At 45.5% G+C, this 19,927-nt stretch overlaps 1 protein-coding gene across 1 annotated transcript in view; it reads right to left on the reverse strand.

Moving 5' to 3' along the window:
* The window catches only part of NEK8 (NIMA related kinase 8), a 98,186-nt gene that overhangs the window by 71,612 nt on the left and 6,647 nt on the right, over positions 1 to 19,927 (reverse strand). The window contains exon 3 of the mRNA XM_077294343.1: positions 18,146 to 18,378. Coding sequence (XP_077150458.1) covers positions 18,146 to 18,378 — 233 coding nt within the window. The remainder of the gene's footprint in view (positions 1 to 18,145; positions 18,379 to 19,927) is intronic.

Consider the following 19,927-nt stretch of genomic DNA (forward strand, 5'->3'; position numbering starts at 1 on the left):
CCTGGACAACCCTTTCCTGTTGGTCGGGGCTGTGGGAACGTACGATCCTTCGTTACTGGTGTGAATCAAAGTAGTTAAGGTCTCCAGGCAGGAGACCGTTGCTCTAGCAATCCATGCGGCGGCTAGGGAGGGTAGAGGGCTGGACCCGTAGCCGCAAAACGGAACAAACCAGATTTGCTATTTGACAGATCGTGGCATTTTTAATTGAGGACATATCGGGAAGGGATACTGGTAGGTAAACCACAGGAGATTGTACCCGGTTAATCTGCCGAGTGGCAGAATGCGCCGCTGCTTCCAGCAGGTCATTGCAGAGTTAAAAATTAGGAGCCTCGATCCACCATCCTCTTAACAGGGAAGTGGAGAGGGAACATTCGCCTTCTTGCATCTTCTGTTAAATAGTGGTGATGCAGAGGGGGGTGCTCAGACGCCCGAAAAAGGGTGCCTCTGTACATCCACAGAGTTCAGGTCTCCGGGTGGACAGGACAGGTTGTCTGGCGTTAGGCCTGGATGCAGAAAAGGATACCTGGAGGCGACCTTCTTGTGCCCGTCTGTTGATGGTGTGGGGAGACCGGCGCCCTTTAAAGTGCCTGTCGCCCTTAAAAATTAGACCGGGCATATCGTCCCACGTAGAGGCTTCTGTCCAGTTAATCGCATATCCAGACTGGATGGCAAAAGCTCTACGAGGGAGTTTAGACTGAGGGAACTATTACACTGGGATAAACTGGGATCAGCGGCAGAGGGCTCCTCATTTATGACCAGTTTCGGATTGGTCATGTGCCTTTAAGACCAGGGAATACTGGTCGTGTGCCTTTAAGACCAGGGAATACTGGTCGTGTGCCTTTAAGACCAGGGAATACTGGTCGTGTGCCTTTAAGACCAGGGAATACTGGTCGTGTGCCTTTAAGACCAGGGAATACTGTGTGCGTTTAAGACCAGGGGATACTTACTGGTCACGTGTCTTTAAGACCCGGGAATTCTGGTCATGCGCCTTTAAGACCAGGGAATACTGGTCACGCGCCTTTAAGACCAGGGAATACTGGTCACGTGCCTTTAAGACCAGGGAATACTGGTCACGTGCCTTTAAGACCAGGGAATACTGGTCACGCGCCTTTAAGACCAGGGAATACTGGTCATGTGCCTTTAAGACCAGGGAATACTGGTCACGTGCCCTTAAGACCAGGGAATACTGGTCACGTGCCTTTAAGACCAGGGAATACTGGTCACGTGCCTTTAAGACCAGGGAATACTGGTCACGTGCCTTTAAGACCAGAGAATACTGGTCACGTGCCTTAACCCCTTAATGACCGCCAATACGCCTTTTAACTGACCTAAGATATAAGAGAATAGCCTCCCCATACAGGTGACAATGGAGCAGCTGTCAGCTGTCTACTATAGCTGACAACTTGCTGTATCAGCCATGATCAGTGCTGGCACCGTCCAAATCTGTTTAACCCCTTAGATACTGCTTTCAATAGTGACTACATCATATAAATGGTTAACAGAGTTTAGGGGCTTCCTCTTTATCCAAATTGGTGCCCTCAGATCATGATTGTGTGGTCCTGATGTTTGTCATTGCAATTCAAGACCAAACAGCGGCCTAAAGGCCCCGTCTCACATAGCGAGATCGCTAGCGAGATCGCTGCTGAGTCACAAGTTTTGTGACGCAACAGCGACCTCCATAGCGATCTCGCTATGTGTGACACGTACCAGCGATCAGGCCCCTGCTGTGAGATCGCTGGTCGTGTCGGAATGGCCTGGACCTTTTTTTGGTCGTTGAGGCCCCGCTGACATCGCTGAATCGGTGTGTGTGACACCGATCCAGCGATGTCTTCACTGGTAACCAGGGTAAACATCGGGTTACTAAGCGCAGGGCCGCGCTTAGTAACCCGATGTTTACCCTGGTTACCAGCGTAAATGTAAAAAAAAACAAACAGTACATACTCGCCTTCTGATGTCCGTCAGGTCCCTTGCCGTCTGCTTCCTGCTCTCACTGACTGCCGGCCGTACAGTGAGAAGTGAGAGCACAGCAGTGACGTCACCGCTGCGCTCTGCTCTCAGTGTACGGCGGCTCAGTCAGAGCAGGAAGCAGACGGCAAGGGACCTGGACACCGAAAGGCGAGTATGTAGTGTTTGTTTTTTTTGGTAACCAGGGTAAACATCGGGTTACTAAGCGCGGCCCTGCGCTTAGTAACCCGATGTTTACCCTGGTTACCCGGGTGCTGCAGGGGGACTTCGGCATCGTTGAAGACAGTTTCAACGATGCCGAAGTCGTTCCCCTGATCGTTGGTCGCTGGGGAGAGCGGTCTGTGTGACAGCTCCCCAGCGACCACACAGCGACTTACCAACGATCACGGCCAGGTCATATCGCTGGTCGTGATCGTTGGTAAATCGCTTAGTGAGACGGGGCTTTTAGAGTCTGACGGCTGTAGTAATCTGTTCAGAAGTTAGCGGCATTTATGTGCTATAAATACAAATTTTCATTTCTGTCATGCTACTTTGCATTAATTCCTGAAAAGCACCTGAAGGGTTAATAAACTACATGACTGCAGTTTTCAATATGTCATGGGGTGCTGTTTTTAAAATGGTATAACTTTTGGGGGTTTCCCAATATGTAGGACCCCTAAAGGCACTTCAAACATGGATAGGTCCCTAAAAAAATACATTTTGTAAATTTCCTTGAAAAACTGAAAAATTCCTGCTACATTTTTAAACCTCCTAAAATGCTAACAAAATAAAAGAACATTTTATAAATGGTGCTGATGTAAAGCAGACATTAGGGAAATGTTAGTTATTAATGTCTTGTTGTGGTATGACTCTCTGGATTAAAAGGATAATCACTCAAAGTTTGAAAATTGCTAATTTTTTTAAATTTTTCTCAAATTTCTGATATTTATTATAAACACAAAACATATGGACCTAAATTTATCATTATCATAAAGTATAATGTGTCACGAAAAAACAAACTCAAAATCACTGGAATTTGTTGAAGGGTTCCAGTTTTATTACCACATAAAGTGACAGTGGTCAGATTTCAAAAATTTGGCTCCGTCACTAAGGGGTTAAAGACCAGAGAATACTGGTCGTGTGACTTTAAGACCAGGAATACTGGTCATGCGGGTTTAGGTAAAATCTCGCAGCGAGCGAGAAGCGCCAATTCAGGGGGCGGAGCCACAGGCACGACGTGGGCGGAGCCTCGAGACTTCCATGAATAGGCCCACGCCGGGGCGTAAATTTCTGCAGCCGGCGCCAGCGTAGAAGTTAGGGGTGGTCACCCGTTGCTCGAGAAAATTGAGCGCTTCCGTGCCAGGCGAAAAACGCCAGGAAAAAAGGCAGAGCCGCCTTAAGGCGCCACAGTGCGCTTCTGGTGATGCGGCCTACACATCGGCCGAAGCCAGGAGCTAAATTTTGTAGCCGGCTGGAGCGTTACCTCAGGGAGGTGGGCCACAGGGAAGCCTGAGACTGCCTGTGAATATCCCGCTGCAGAAGCCCATCGCTGGCAGGATCCACTCACCAACGGTGCGCGTCCCGGCATGGAGCCGCCGCGGATGTCGGGTATTGCAGCGTGGACGGTGCAGGGATAGAGGAATAAACCTCAATCCATCATCCCTCTTGTTAGGGAGGTGGAGAGGAACCATCCGCCTCCTTGTGCCATCCGCTTTCACAGTGGTGGGACAGTGGGGGCTGCCCGGACCATGGAGAGGAGCTTCTGTACATCCACGAAGTTCAGCCCATCGGGACCGTGAAGGCACCTTCGCCCCTGAAGGGGATTTCAACTGCGGCCTAGTCCGGCTGAAAAAGCCGGGGACTAAATTTATGGAGCCTGCCGGTGGAGCGCGTCGGCGGGCCGCGCGCCGAATGATTGCCGCTGGCGTACCGGCCAGTGGCACCCCCAGGACCGCATCTACCACGCAGGCAGCGTGAGGAAGAATGGCCCCCGAGATCTGCAGGGCGCCTCTCGTCCCAGACGAGAAGCGCCGATATAGGGGGTGGGGTTACGGCTGTGGGAGGGATCTGCCCACTGCGGCCTACTCCAACTGAAAAGCCGGGGACTAAATTTCCGGCCTGCCTGGCGATGCGCGGCGGCCGCAATGGAGCGACGCTAACCGCCGCAGTTCCCCGACCGCCGGCGCCTCTCCCCAGGGGCTCTGCCGCAAGTACCGCCGGCGCCTACCCCATAGAGGCCACTGCGGCCTACTCCGGCTGAAAAACCGGGGACTAAATTTCCGGCCTGCCCGGCGGTGTGCGGCGGCGCGGCTGCAAAGCGATCCGGAGCGCAGGAGGGGAACTCCTGATGTACAAACAGTCCGGTAATGCAGGTCCCCCTGTCCCTGCGCGCTCCATCCTCATCATCTTCTGTAATCCCTTTGGGCTCTGCCGCAAGTATGCAACGCCATGTAATGTGGGCCTTGTATGTCGGGCCCCCGGAGAGGAACATTAGAGCAGGCTCTATGTGCTCGCCGTCTTGCAGGGGGAAGGGAGATCGGGACCAAAGATGGAAACCCGTTGCCCCAGTAAAAATTGGCGTGCTCCAGCGTCGCAGGAGAGGGACGGGGAGGTATACTCGCCGTGCTCGCCTGTTGCTGGTTCGGGGGAGAGCGGGTCCTATAAAAAAGGATCCGTCGCCCCCTTCACTCCGTTGAATAAAAAATAAAAATTTACAGAAAAATAAAAGTTAAAATTAAAATAAGAAAGTTGGGGTCTGAAAACAGACCCAAGTGCCTCCTACAGACACTAAGCAAGAACTGGTTAGCTGAGGGCCAGCAGGAGGGTGTACACTGCACGGGAGGAGCTAACTTTCTTTGTATCACTTAGTGTCCTCCTAGTGGCAAGCAGCATAACACCCACGGTCTGTGTCCCCCAATGAGGCGAAGGAGAAAAAGATATTTACTTGCAACCACAGTGGAAATCTGAAGCTAAAACACTGTTTTAAACAAGCGCAGAATTCAAATTGGAAGTGCAGCTGCAGGGTGAAAATGAAGTTATATTCTCTCTGCAGCCGCTCGCTTACTGTTATCGAGGAGGTGCAGGGGGCAGTGATCAGTCAGGACACTCTATACAGTGAGCGTGCTTTAATTACTCACTCTGCTCCTTCACTGAAGTCAAGGAGCAGGGTGAGTGATTACATCGTGCTTACTGTACAGAGTGCGACAAATGCTCACTGCTCCAGCCCCGCCCCGATGACAGGAAGCAAGCGGCTGCAGGGAGAATATAACTTCATTTTCACCCTGCAGCTGCACTTATTAGACGGCAGAACATGTTTAAAACAATATTTAGCTGCAAACTACCACTATGGCTACAGGAAAACTGTGTTTTGTTTTTTTGCTGACAGGTTTACTTTATCAGAAAAACTTGAACAAAATAAAGGGTCTTTCTCTGATTACATGTTCCTTTTAATGTGCAGGGACTCTGGACTGTGGTGCAGCTGATAGCCGTTCGTGCCGCAGTATTGCGCCGTGTGTGGCCAGCTTAATATAGAACAAAAACAGGATTTAGCGAACTCTAGTGGAAAAATACAACTCTATATTTAGAGCGTGAGCCTAAATTGACAACAGACGGGAATTTAAAGCAATGATTTTTTTCTTCCCCATCTGGGCATGCAGCCCCCATTTTACATTCATTCTATATGTGTAATATGAGCCTTTATAAAAGTCAGTCCCAACTACATCCTATTTACATCGTCTATATGATGTCTTATTTGCCAACGGTTGATCACAATGGTGATAGCAGTACAGACAGGACATAGCGTTGTGTATGGAACGTCATCGTGAATGCCCTGGTCGCATACATGTAGGACATAAGAATGTGCTGAAGATGTGAACAGACAGCAGAATTCACAAACTGGCCTCTTGCACTGAAGTCCTATCCTATGTGACCGCTGCATACTGTGACTGGCTGCAGTGGTCATATGAAATCTTGCAGAGATTAGCTAGGAGCAGGTAGGTGGGCTTTTACAGCAGCAGCAACAACCAGACTGTGTACTAAGCTGGCAATCCTTATCACTAAAGTAACCCCAGAGATATAATACCATGCTTGCAAACTGTAAATTTCCGAAATAGGTTTAATTTGAAAATTCCAAAATCAAGTGTGGCCGAGGCTGGGCTAGGGACAATCTGGCCCAAAGATGGCACTATATTTACAATCAGGTTCTAAATTATGTTGCACACTGAAAAAAGTATTAAGAAAAGGCAAAAGGTTTGAAGGATATGACTCAAAGATGGCTGCTTAATTAAACAAAGGCCACAATTAAAAGCATACATTAGAACAGACATATTTAATTAATCATGACTGTGGTGGGAGGGGAACAGATGGAACAATGATTGCTATTACACTGAAATGAACTTCGGATCAGTTAACCCCTTAACGACCGCCGATACGCGTTTTAACAGCGGCAGTTAAGGGTATTTATGAAATAAGTGTATAGCGCCACCCAGCGTCAGAATTTCTCCGGGCTCTCAGCTACCCCGGTTTTTGCGGACCCCAGTATTGTGATCGCCATTATTAATGGAATAACAGTAACCGCAAAAAAAAAAAAAGGTCCGATTTCCTATTTAATTTCTCTCTCCTCTGATGTGAGAGAAATCCCCTCCCCCCCAATACCCTCCGGTGTCCCTGGACCCTCCTGCATCCCACCATGAAGTCCCCCGGCTGGCGGCGTCTTCTTCCGGGAAAAAAATGGCGGGCGTATGTCATCGAGGATACCTCCGGTCACTGAGGCTGCGTTCCCAGCCTGGCTGAGCTGCCGTGACCTCATTGAGGGGCAATATCCATGGCTTATTACCACCCCGAGAATACCAGCTCCCAGCTGTCTGCTTTAGCAAGGCTGGTTGTCAAAAATGGGGGGGACCCCACGCCGTTTTTTAAAAAAAAATTATTTATTTAAATAATTAAAAAATATTGCGTTGGGACCCTTCTATTCTTGATAACCAGCCTTGTTGAAGCTGACAGCTGAGAGTTGCAGCCCGCAGCTGTGAGTTTTGCTTGGCTGGTTATCAAAAATACAGAGGAACCTAACCGGGGTTTTCATTTTTTAATTATTTATTTACAGCACAGGAGGCGGCTAATGAATACACCCATCATCCACTCCTCCTCTCACTGTTATTTGCGGCAGCAGGTGTCGGATGATGGGAGCTGTAGTCGAATCAGTTGTCACTATGGACCGCTGGTAAAATTTATACCTCCGATCAAAGCTGAGCACTCCCGCTGTTTTTTGACAGAGTGACTTCACCACCGATCAGAAGCGGTATTTGCCACACTGTCATGCCCATGATAGCGTGACAAACACCTGGTGTTCGGGCAGCCGACCCCGAACAGTAACACGGACCTCCTGATGAAGTCCATGTTCGGTGTCCGTATCCAAACAGTAGGTGTTCGGTACGGACGCCGAACTTTACTGTTCAGGTTCGCCCATCTCTAGTCAAAATCCAAATCTATATATCCCAGATAACAATTAGCTGGGACAAATAAATAGGCTTGGAAGCAGTAAATCGAGCACAAGTAGTACATTTTATGTGATATGGACATCTAAAATAAGAAAAAGGACCAAAGATATTAGTTGCATAAATAATAAATAGCCTCAAATACAATATTGCATTGACTCAATAATGCATAACTAATCAGTAAATTGATGTGAGCACAGTAACCATAATCAACAGGATGTATGCTATTATAATCGCATGGATAATGAATAATAATCACTATATACTGGAATCCCCTGCTGTCCTGTCTGTATCTTCTCTTTTGCATCCTCCCCTGCCCAGGAGCTGTGGTATGATCAGACCATGTTCCTGTACTGTCAGACACAGCCATTGCACAGTACACAGCAGGGGCACATGTACAAGATTATTTCAGCACAGGAACATTTTTTTAACACCTCCAATTGTGGAATTTATTATTATTATTCCAAGTTCTATTAATTAAAATATACATTTACAAAAAAAAATAAATAAAAAATAAATATATATATATATATATATATATATACAGTGGGGCAAAAAAGTATTTAGTCAGTCAGCAATAGTGCAAGTTCCACCACTTAAAAAGATGAGAGGCGTCTGTAATTTACATCATAGGTAGACCTCAACTATGGGAGACAAACTGAGAAAAAAAATCCAGAAAATCACATTGTCTGTTTTTTTTATTATTTTATTTGCATATTATGGTGGAAAATAAGTATTTGGTCAGAAACACAATTTCTTCTAAATACTTTGTAATATATCCTTTGTTGGCAATGACAGAGGTCAAACGTTTTCTGTAAGTCTTCACAAGGTTGCCACACACTGTTGTTGGTATGTTGGCCCATTCCTCCATGCAGATCTCCTCTAGAGCAGTGATGTTTTTGGCTTTTCGCTTGGCAACATGGACTTTCAACTCCCTCCAAAGGTTTTCTATAGGGTTGAGATATGGAGACTGGCTAGGCCACTCCAGGACCTTGAAATGCTTCTTACAAAGCCACTTCTTCGTTGCCCTGGCGGTGTGCTTTGGATCATTGTCATGTTGAAAGACCCAGCCACGTTTCATCTTCAATGCCCTTGCTGATGGAAGGAGGTTTGCACTCAAAATCTCACGATACATGGCCCCATTCATTCTTTCATGTACCCGGATCAGTCGTCCTGGCCCCTTTGCAGAGAAACAGCCCCAAAGCATGATGTTTCCACCACCATGCTTTACAGTAGGTATGGTGTTTGATGGATGCAACTCAGTATTCTTTTTCCTCCAAACATGACAAGTTGTGTTTCTACCAAACAGTTCAAGTTTGGTTTCATCAGACCATAGGACATTCTCCCAAAACTCCTCTGGATCATCCAAATGCTCTCTAGCAAACTTCAGACGGGCCCGGACATGTACTGGCTTAAGCAGTGGGACACGTCTGGCACTGCAGGATCTGAGTCCATGGTGGCGTAGTGTGTTACTTATGGTAGGCCTTGTTACATTGGTCCCAGCTCTCTGCAGTTCATTCACTAGGTCCCCCCGCGTGGTTCTGGGATTTTTGCTCACCGTTCTTGTGATCATTCTGACCCCACAGGGTGGGATTTTGCATGGAGCCCCAGATCGAGGGAGATTATCAGTGGTCTTGAATGTCTTCCATTTTCTAATTATTGCTCCCACTGTTGATTTCTTCACTCCAAGCTGGTTGGCTATTGCAGATTCAGTCTTCCCAGCCTGGTGCAGGGCTACAATTTTGTTTCTGGTGTCCTTTGACAGCTCTTTGGTCTTCACCATAGTGGAGTTTGGAGTCAGACTGTTTGAGGGTGTGCACAGGTGTCTTTTTATACTGATAACAAGTTTAAACAGGTGCCATTACTACAGGTAATGAGTGGAGGAAAGAGGAGACTCTTAAAGAAGAAGTTACAGGTCTGTGAGAGCCAGAAATCTTGATTGTTTGTTTCTGACCAAATACTTATTTTCCACCATAATATGCAAATAAAATGATAAAAAAACAGACAATGTGATTTTCTGCATTTTTTTTTCTCAGTTTGTCTCCCATAGTTGAGGTCTACCTATGATGTAAATTACAGACGCCTCTCATCTTTTTAAGTGGTGGAACTTGCACTATTGCTGACTGACTAAATACTTTTTTGCCCCACTGTATATATATATATATATATATATATTTTACAAAAAATAGCAGAAATTTGACAAAAAATTTTACAAAAAATGCAATTTTCAAACTTTGAATGATTATCCCTTTAATCCAGATAGTCATGCTACAGAAAAACATTAATATGTAACATTTCTCACATGTCCGCTTTACATCAGCACCATTTTTAAAATGCTGTTTTATTTTGTTAGCATTTTAGGAGGTTTCAAAATGTAGCTGTAATTTTTCATTTTTGCAAGGACACTTACAAAATTTATTTTTTTAGGGAACTATCCAGCTTTGAAGTGCCTTTGGGGTTGCTATATATATTGGAAACTCCCCAAAAGTCATACCATTTTAACCCCTTCCCGACCCATGACGCCTATGCGGCGTCATGGAATGATCGCATCCCTGCAGATCGGGTGAAAGGGTTAATTCCTATTTTACCCGATCTGCAGGGAGAGGGGGAGTTGTACTTCAGCCTAGGGGGGGTGGCTTTGCCCCCACGTGGCTACGATCGCTCTGATTGGCTGTTGAAAGTGCAACAGCCAATCAGAGCAATTTGCAATATTTCACCTATGAAAATGGTGAAATATTGCAATCCAGCCATGGCCGATGCTGCAATAGCATCTGCCATGGCTGGAAATCATGTACTGGCCCCCCCCACCGCCCCCGATCTCCTCCCCAGTCGTCCGTTCTGTCAGGTACCCCCCTCCGTCCCCCTGTTCGCTCCCCCGTGCTCCTGTCCGCTCCCACCGTCCTCCGACCCCCCCCCTGTGCTCCGATCCACCCCCCCCCCCCACCCCCTCATACTTACCGAGCCTCCCGGTGTCCGGCCGTGTCCTCGCTGGGCGCCGCCATCTTGGAAAATGGCGGGCGCATGCTCAGTACGCCCGCCGAATCTGCAGGCTGGCAGATTCGTTACAGGTACATTTTGATCGCTGTGGTAGGTTCTACCACAGCGATCAAAATAAAAACCCCCCCCTTTATCACCCCCATAGGTAGGGACAATAATAAAATAAAGAAAATATTTTTTTTTCTTTTACCACTAGGGTTAGGGTTAGAACTAGGGTTAGAACTAGGGGTAGGGTTAGGGGTAGGGTTAGGGTTACGGGTAGGGTTAGGGTTAGGGGTAGGGTTATGGCATGTGCACACAGAGCGGATCGGCCGCGGATCGGCCGCGGATCGGCCGCGGATCCGCAGCGGATCGGCCGCGGATCGCAGCGGATCCGCAGCGGATCGGCCGCGGATCCGCAGCGGATCGGCCGCGGATCGGCCGCGGATCCGCAGCGGATCGGCCGCGGATCGGCCGCGGATCCGCAGTGGATCCGCAGCGGATTGGCCGCGGATCTGCAGCGGATTGGCAGCGGATCGGCCGCGGATCCGCAGCGGATCGGCAGCGGATCCGCAGCAGATTGGCCGCGGATCTGCAGCGGATTGGCAGCGGATCGGCCGCGGATCCGCAGCGGATCGGCAGCGGATCCGCAGCAGATTGGCCGCGGATCTGCAGCGGATTGGCCGCGGATCGGCAGCGGATCCGCAGCGGATTGGCCGCGGATCTGCAGCGGATTGGCCGCTGCGAATTCGAAGCGGTTTTCCATCAGGTTTACAGTACCATGTACACCTAAGGAAAACCAAATCTGCTGTGCCCATGGTGCGGAAAATTCCGTGCAGAAACGCTGCATTGTATTTTCCGCAGCATGTCAATTCTTTGTGCGGATTCCGCAGCGGTTTACACCTGTTCCTCAATAGGAATCCGCAGGTGAAATCCGCATAAAAAAACACTGGAAATCTGCTGTAAATCCGCAGGCAAAACGCAGTGCCTTTTACCTGCAGATTTTTCAAAAATCGTGCGGAAAAATCTCACACGAATCCGCAACGTGGGCACATACCCTTAGGGTTAGGGTTGGAATTAGGGCTAGGGTTGGAAATAGGGTTAAGAATAGGCTTGTGGTTAGGGTTACGGATAGGGTTAGGGGTGTGTTGGGGTTACAGTTGTGGTTAGGGTTGGGATTAGGGTTACGGTTGGGATTAGGGTTAGGATTAGGGTTGGAATTAGGGTTACGGTTGTGTTGCGGTTAGGGTTGTGGTTAGGGGTGTGTTGGGGTTAGGGTTGTGATTAGGGTTATGGCTACAGTTGGGATTAGGATTAGGGGTGTGTTGGGGTTAGTGTTGAAGTTAGAATTGAGGGGTTTCCACTGTTTTAGGCACATCAGGGGTCTCCAAACGCAACATGGCGCCACCATTGATTCCAGCCAATCTTGCGTTCAAAAAGTCAAATGGTGCTCCCGCCCTTCCAAGCCCCGACGTGCGCCCAAACAGTGGTTTACCCCCACATTTGGGGTACCAGCGTACTCAGGACAAACTGGGCAACAACTGTTGGGGTCCAATTTCTCCTGTTACCCTTGCAAAAATAAAAAATTACTTGCTAAAACATAATTTTTGAGGAAAGAACAATTATTTTTTATTTTCACGGCTCTGCGTTATAAACTTCTGTGAAGCACTTGGGGGTTGAAAGTGCTCACCACACATCTAGATAAGTTCCTTCGGGGGTCTAGTTTCCAAAATGGGGTCACTTGTGGGGTGTTTCTACTGTTTAGGCACATCAGGGGCTCTGCAAATGCAATGTGACGCCCGCAGACCATTCCATCAAAGTCTGCATTTCAAAACGTCACTACTTCCCTTCCGAGCCCCGGCATGTACCCAAACAGTGGTTTACCCCCACATATGGGGTATCAGCGTACTCAGGAGAAACTGTACAACAAATATTGGGGTCCAAATTCTCCTGTTACCCTTGTGAAAATAAAAAATTGCTTGCTAAAACATCTTTTTTGAGGAAAGAAAAATGATTTTTTATTTTCACGGCTCTGCGTTGTAAACTTCTGTGAAGCACTTGGGGGTTGAACGTGCTCACCACACATCTAGATAAGTTCCTTGGGGGGGTCTAGTTTCCAAAATGGGGTCACTTGTGGGGGGTTTCTACTGTTTAGGCATATCAGGGGCTCTGCAAACGTAACATGATGCCCGCAGACCATTCCATCAAAGTCTGCATTCCAAAACGTCACTACTTCCCTTCCGAGCCCCGGCATGTACCCAAACAGTGGTTTACCCCCACATATGGGGTATCAGCGTACTCAGGAGAAACTGTACAACAACTTTTGGGGTCCAATTTCTCCTGTTACTCTTGCAAAAATAAAAAAATTCTGGGCTAAAAAAATATTTTTGAGGAAAGGAAACACATTTTTTATTTTCACGGCTCTGCGTTATAAACTTCTGTGAAGCACTTGGGGGTTCAAAGTGCTCACTACACATCTAGATAAGTTCCCTTGGGGGTCTAGTTTCCAAAATGGAGTCAATTGTGGGGAGTTCCTACTGTTTAGGCACATCAGGGGCTCTGCAAACGCAACCTGACGCCCGCAGAGCATTCCATCAAAGTCTGCATTTCAAAACGTCACTACTTCCCTTCCGAACCCCGACGTGTGCCAAAACAGTGGTTTACCCCCACATATGGGGTATCATCGTACTCAGGAGAAACTGGAAAACAACTTTTGGGGTCCAATTTCTCCTATTACCCTTGGGAAAATAAAAAATTGTGGGCTAAAAAATCATTTTTGAGAAAAGAAAAATTATTTTTTATTTTCATGGCTCTGCGTTATAAACTTCTGTGAAGCACTTGGGGGTTCAAAGTGCTCACCACACATCTAGATTAGTTCCTTGGGAGGTCTAGTTTCCAAAATGGGGCCACTTGTGCGGGAGCTCCAATGTTTAGGCACACAGGGGCTTTCCAAACGCGACATGGTGTCCGCTAACGATGGAGATAATTTTTCATTCAAAAAGTCAAATGGCGCTCCTTCCCTTCCGAGCCTTACCATGTGCCCAAACAGTGGTTTACCCCCACATGTGAGGTATTGGTGTACTCAGGAGAAATTGCCCAACAAAATTTAGGATCCATTTTATCCTGTTGCCCATGTGAAAATGAAAAAATTGAGGCTAAAATAATTTTTTCGTGAAAAAAAAGTACTTTTTCATTTTTACGGATCAATTTGTGAAGCACCTGGGGGTTTAAAGTGCTCACTATGCTTCTAGATAAGTTCCTTGGGGGGTCTAGTTTCCAAAATGGGGTCACTTGTGGGGGAGCTCCAATGTTTAGGCACACGGGGGCTCTCCAAACGCGACATGGTGTCCGCTAAAGATTGGAGCCAATTTTTCATTGAAAAAGTCAAATGGCGCTCCTTCCCTTCCGAGCCCTGCCGTGCGCCCAAACAGTGGTTTACCCCCACATATGAGGTATCAGCGTACTCAGGACAAATTGGACAACAACGTCCGTGGTCCAGTTTCTCCTTTTACCCTTGGGAAAATAAAAAATTTTTCGCTAAAATATCATTTTTGTGACTAAAAAGTTAAATGTTCATTTTTTACTTCCATGTTGCTTCTGCTGCTGTGAAACACCTGAAGGGTTAATAAACTTCTTGAATGTGGTTTTGAGCACCTTGAGGGGTGCAGTTTTTAGAATGGTGTCACTTTTGGGTATTTTCAGCCATATAGAACCCTCAAACTGACTTCAAATGTGAGGTGATCCCTAAAAAAAATGGTTTTGTAAATTTTGTTGTAAAAATGAGAAATCACTGGTCAAATTTTAACCCTTATAACTTCCTAGCAAAAAAAAAATTTGTTTCCAAAATTGTGCTGATGTAAAGTAGACATGTGGGAAATGTTATTTATTAACTATTTTGTGTCACATAACTCTCTGGTTTAACAGAATAAAAATTCAAAATGTGAAAATTGCGAAATTTTCAAAATTTTTGCCAAATTTCCGTTTTTTTCACAAATAAACTCAGAAATTATCGACCTAAATTTACCACTAACATGAAGCCCAATATGTCACGAAAAAACAATCTCAGAATCGCTAGGATCCGTTGAAGCGTTCCTGAGTTATTACCTCATAAAGGGACACTGGTCAGAATTGCAAAAAACGGCAAGGTCATGAAGGGGTTAAAAACAGCACCCCTTGACATTGAAAATTGCTGTCATATAGTTTACCCTTCAGGTGACTTTCAGAAATTAGTGCAAAGTGACATGACAAGAAAGAAAAATTGTATTTTTACCACCTAAATGTCACTAACTTCTGAACAGGTTACAACAGCCGTCAGACTCTATTTGCTCGTGAATTGCCATGTCAAACACCAGGACGACACAATCATGATCTCAGGGTGCCGATGGGGATAAAGAAGAAGCCCCCACACTCAGTTAACCATTTATATGATGTAGTCACTATTGACAGCAGTATCTGAGGGGTTAAACAGATATGGATGGTGCCAACACGGATCGTGGCTGATGCAGCAAGTTGTCAGCTGTAGTGTACAGCCGACAGCTGCTGGAGTGTCACCTGTATGGGGAGGCTATTCTCTTATATCTCAGGTCAGTTAAAAGACGTATTGGTGGTCACTCAGGGGTTAAGTTATAAAGGTACCGCCCCTTTCAGGTGTCCAAATAAAATGTACAAGCTCTGAATGAGTAGTCAGCCAACCCAATCTCATAAAGTGCCTTAACAGTATGTGTTATATGACGTAAGCATGGCACACCGAGGACAACTTTTTTTTTCTTTAAATCTGCTCACTGCACAAAAAATGTTGCCGACCCCTAGACTAAACAGTCCAAAGGTGTAACAAATTCATCATCCAGCATGAACCACTGTGAGAAACATGTTAACAATGTGTAAGGTGGCAGCTGGACAGCTTGTGGATGGGAGGTATGTGTCCCTGAGGTGCCAAAGCCTCGGTGATGTAGGACCTGGAGAAGCAGACTCCAGCACACAGTGCTGAGCGGTGTATGAATGGGCCCGGGCTTTACGAGCAGCTGAAAGAGCTGAATGGGATCGGCTGCTCACTTACCTCCAGTCCAGATCTTAGAATGTCCGATTTAAGGCAGCTAGTGTGGTCTCACGCTGTCTGTGTGTGTGCAAGGTGAGGAGGCCTGGTATGTGCTGCTCAGACCCTGCTTAGTCTGAGAATGAAGATCTACTATTTAAACAGGTGGGCCCGTGCTTTATTTGGTCTGGTTACTTTCCATTTTTGTTCTGTTATATCTTTTTGAACCCAGAAGAGGCTGTTTTATTTTGTTAACCAAACGGTTCATGGACATTTAATAAACCACCCGTTAGTTTTGAACAGACAAACTGAATCCCTCCCTGTGTGTGAACCCGTGTCTGCCACAAAGCCCACACCTCACAACTGGTTAAAATTAGACAGTTTAAAGAGGTGTTCCCATGTCCAAGATCATATCCTCATATGTAGTAGGTGTGATAATAGTAATATTAGCAAATACCTCCAATTAGAAATGTAGTATAGTTCTTCTGATTCGCTGTCATTTACCCCATGTGAGGTGGATTGCAGTAGTTTTGGTATCCATAGTTACCACTACTAACAGCTAACTAACTGTCACTATGAGTGGTCGTAACCCTGGAAGCCGAAGCTACTGCAATGCATGGGATAAAAGACATAGCGCATCAGAAGAACTATACTACATTTCTAATTGGTGGTATTTGCTAATATTATTATTATTACATTCACTACATATTGGGATAGGATCTTGGAGATGTGAACACCCCTTTAACTGAATCTGCACCACTGTCTTCTTTTTGTTTGTTTTTTAGCATTTTTGTTGTTTTTGTTTTGTTTTGGTTTTTTTCTGGTGTTCTCCATAAGCCTCTCTATACAAACTTGAAAAGCAGCAAAAAAAGTAAAATTGTAACAGAATAAAAGCTTGTAAAATGCAGTGACAAATTACAAAAATTCATGACATTTTTTTTTTTCCACTAGCGTGCAAAGACGCTGACAAAAAAAAAGTGCTCACCAAATACCCTAAATGAAACTGCTTGTCCATCCTGCATCCAGACAGTTTTTGGATTAAGAAAAAAATAACGGAGAGACAAATAATGAAAAGGAAAAAAAAAGTTCTCTTTTCTTTTTCGGGGGCTGCAAATCCTACATGGCACACCCTAAAAGTGGCAATGCTTAAGAAGAATGTTAAAATAGAAAACCACTTATCCAATTTGCAAAAGTTAATGACATTTGTGCCACGAGGTTTTTTTATGGAAAAATAGTCACAATAGTCAAAAACATGTGCAGTAAAGTCCCGCTAATCTTCATGCAGTGCTGGCAATGCGGAGAAGCTGATCTGACATTGATTTTGAGGGGGTCCCACAATGTTTTGCAAAGGCACTTGTCAACCCCAATGCTTTTTGTGAAGGAAGAGTAATGGCTCATATACACATTGGATTAAAGGGGATGTCCAGGTTCGGCAACAAAAGTCTGCAGTCACTCTATATGAATGCACAGTAATTAGGAAAACCAAAACGTCTCATTTATTTCTGGAATTTCTTCACTCAATAAATAAGTTCTTGAACACACCTATACGAGTGCCAAGTATTTCTACATCACACTCTGTATGAATGCTGACTTGTGAATTCTCACAGTGCACAATTCTCATGTGTCTGCAAGTATGCGATATGTGTACTCTTGAGCACATTCCGACTAGACATGCACGGCATTGCACCCGGCGCCAGAAAATACAGACGGCACGTGATTTAAGGGTTAAAATGTCTGCAGTCTAATTGAGAGACAGCAGACTTTAGTGCCAAACTTGAACAACCCCTTTTAGGTAGACTGAACCTGACAATTTTGGAGGGCCCGACCTCCAAGCTGATGTGTATGGCGGTCTCACTGCTCTCCCACTACGGATCTTAGTGAGGACGACAAGCATTAGAAAGTTTGCCTTTAAATGCCCGATCTGATCTTTTTGCTTTTTCAGTACAGATTAAAAGAATACTCAGCCAAGACAGGTATTCATGAGCTGAGAAGTCGAGAGCGATAGCTTGTTGGGTCGACAGTCACTTAAGTTGTAGGGGTACTGTAGAGTAAAATTGCTAAATGATTGTTAAAAACAAGCAAGTTTTCATTTTACTGCTTATTAAAAGTCCTCTACATTCTAGAGAATTGAGGGATTTTAAAGTTTACTGCTTCTTGCCAAATGCCAGTGTTACCGGCCACTGCTCCAGGCTATCATAGGTGGCCAGTCTCCCACACAAGGAGTGCAGTGCTTACAAACTCTTTGCTAAACAGCTTGCAAGTGCTGTTCTGATGCTGGCAGAAACTATGGATCTGGCCAGCATCTGTGCACCTGCACTATTCCAATGCAGCACACGCAAAGCTGCCTCTCCGTGCAGCTTGGCAGACAGCATAGATCGGGCCAGCGGCACAACCATGCCAAGGGTCCGAACTGTCAATCAAAAAGAGTGCAACATCCACCATCAATCAGGAAGCCAGGAGAACAAAGCTTTCCTGAAAATGAAGAATGGACAAACCCTCTTTCAGACAAGGATATTGTAGAAAGGTGTGGATATTTTTAGAATCCTTTGATTCATATACTTAGTTGAGATCCAGCGTACGTCTTGCTAAACTTTCAGGGCACAAGGACATCTTCCCATGGACAGGAATCAATTCTACTTTACTAAAAATGTATATTGCATTTTTTCGTTCTTCGATAAATCTTGTGTCTCGGTCTACTCACCGTGTAGGCTTTACTCTTACTGCTGAGAATTTTTGAAATTCCAAAGTCGCCAATCTTTACAATCATCTGGTGTTTGTCTAGTAAGATGTTCTGTGTTTTCAGGTCTCGGTGGAGGATGAGTTTGTTATGCACATGATGCAAGGCTAGGAGAATTTGGACAAAGAAGTGGAGAATAGTATCTTCATCCAGCAGAGAATTACAGCGTTTCTGGATGTAGTCAGCTAATGTGCCGCCTACAGGGACGAAGAAAAATCAGAAATACTAAATATTATGACGTATACAGTGAAATCCAGAACTAATTCACGACCGCACTGTCCTACAAACTGCACAAGACACATAATATAGCGTTACTTGCCAAGTGTCAATCACATTCTGTCTTTCTGTTCATTAATTACCATTCGGGACATATCGCCGACATAGATAGCGGTCCTTACACCTTCTATATCAAATGTTCCCAGTCACTACTGCCCAGGAGATCACGTAACATAATTATGGAACGGTATGATGATAATCTAACACATAAATGAAGCTATCCACATAAGAGAGTTATCCCAACTGAATGTGCCATAAACATGTATGAAAAGCATACATCTTTACAGGCACATCTCTGGCAGCACTTATCTCGCAGGGCACAGTTGACAATCCTGTGCCACCATCGAGATTCTGCACTGTCTAATATTTCCAGAAATAAACTGTTTATAGACATTAAAACATTATTAGATGAATTGAGAGCTTGATATGGCATCTGACCAGGGGCAGACATAGCATTGCTGCAACCTGGGCCCATTTATACCTCCAAAGCAGGTGTAATTTTGCATATTTAGGAGCTCTGGGCTGCAAAGGGCCCATATATTGTTCCTACACAGGGAACCTTTTCTGTCTGTGTATATGACAGCGGCTGGGCTCTCTATAGCTCGTCTCTGATGCCAACCCCATTAATGTGAAAAAAAAAGCAATCACCATAACTATGTGTGAACCATAGTAAACCTGCGAAATACTGTACTATAAAATGCAGAAAGTCTACTATGTGTGTAGTATTATATGCATTATATTGATGGATAGATGAGTGAAAAGGTCATTATAATGTAATGTATAGAAAAGAATAGTTTCATGGGTTACAATGTCCATAAGAAAAAGATCATTTATGCCGAGCTGTCATTATGAGAACAGATGAAGCCACATTCCTGCAATTATTGCGGCATTTGTCTTCCAAAACAATGTCCTTCCCTCTGTCAATAATATGAGTCATTCTGGTTTCTGACCTGGATTTACATAAGCAACTGGTTTCGGTCATTTTATCAGATTACAAGCAATAACTACGCAAAACAGAGAGCACTATGACACTTACTGCTTCCAGAAAAAGTCGAGCCCATAAAAAGTTTAAAGGGGCAAATTAAGCTGCCTCTCAGCAGAGACTAAAGGCCCCTATATACATTACATTAACTTGGGCAGGACCCGCCGATAGCGACAGGTCTGGCTGACAAACTAATGTGTATGCGTCCCCCTCCACCGACTTTTCCCTGACATCATCTATATTCGATTTCGGACCGTCGATCCTTTTGTTCTCCTGGAGATAAGTCGTTAGAGTCGTCTGTAAGTGGCTTTGTCATAGAGAACACAGAGGTACCCGACAGAGGGAGCGTTCCTGAGTATGGGACAGTCAGGCGAGATAGATACTGACCGAATCTGTGCGACACCTGAGTGCTGTCCATTATTTAGCATTTTTGAAATTGCCTTTTGCTTGCAAGGGAAATGGATGCCATACTGATGCTAAAAACTGAA

This window comes from Ranitomeya variabilis, chromosome 3 (assembly GCF_051348905.1).
Source record: "Ranitomeya variabilis isolate aRanVar5 chromosome 3, aRanVar5.hap1, whole genome shotgun sequence".
NCBI classification, from domain to species: Eukaryota; Metazoa; Chordata; class Amphibia; order Anura; family Dendrobatidae; genus Ranitomeya; species Ranitomeya variabilis.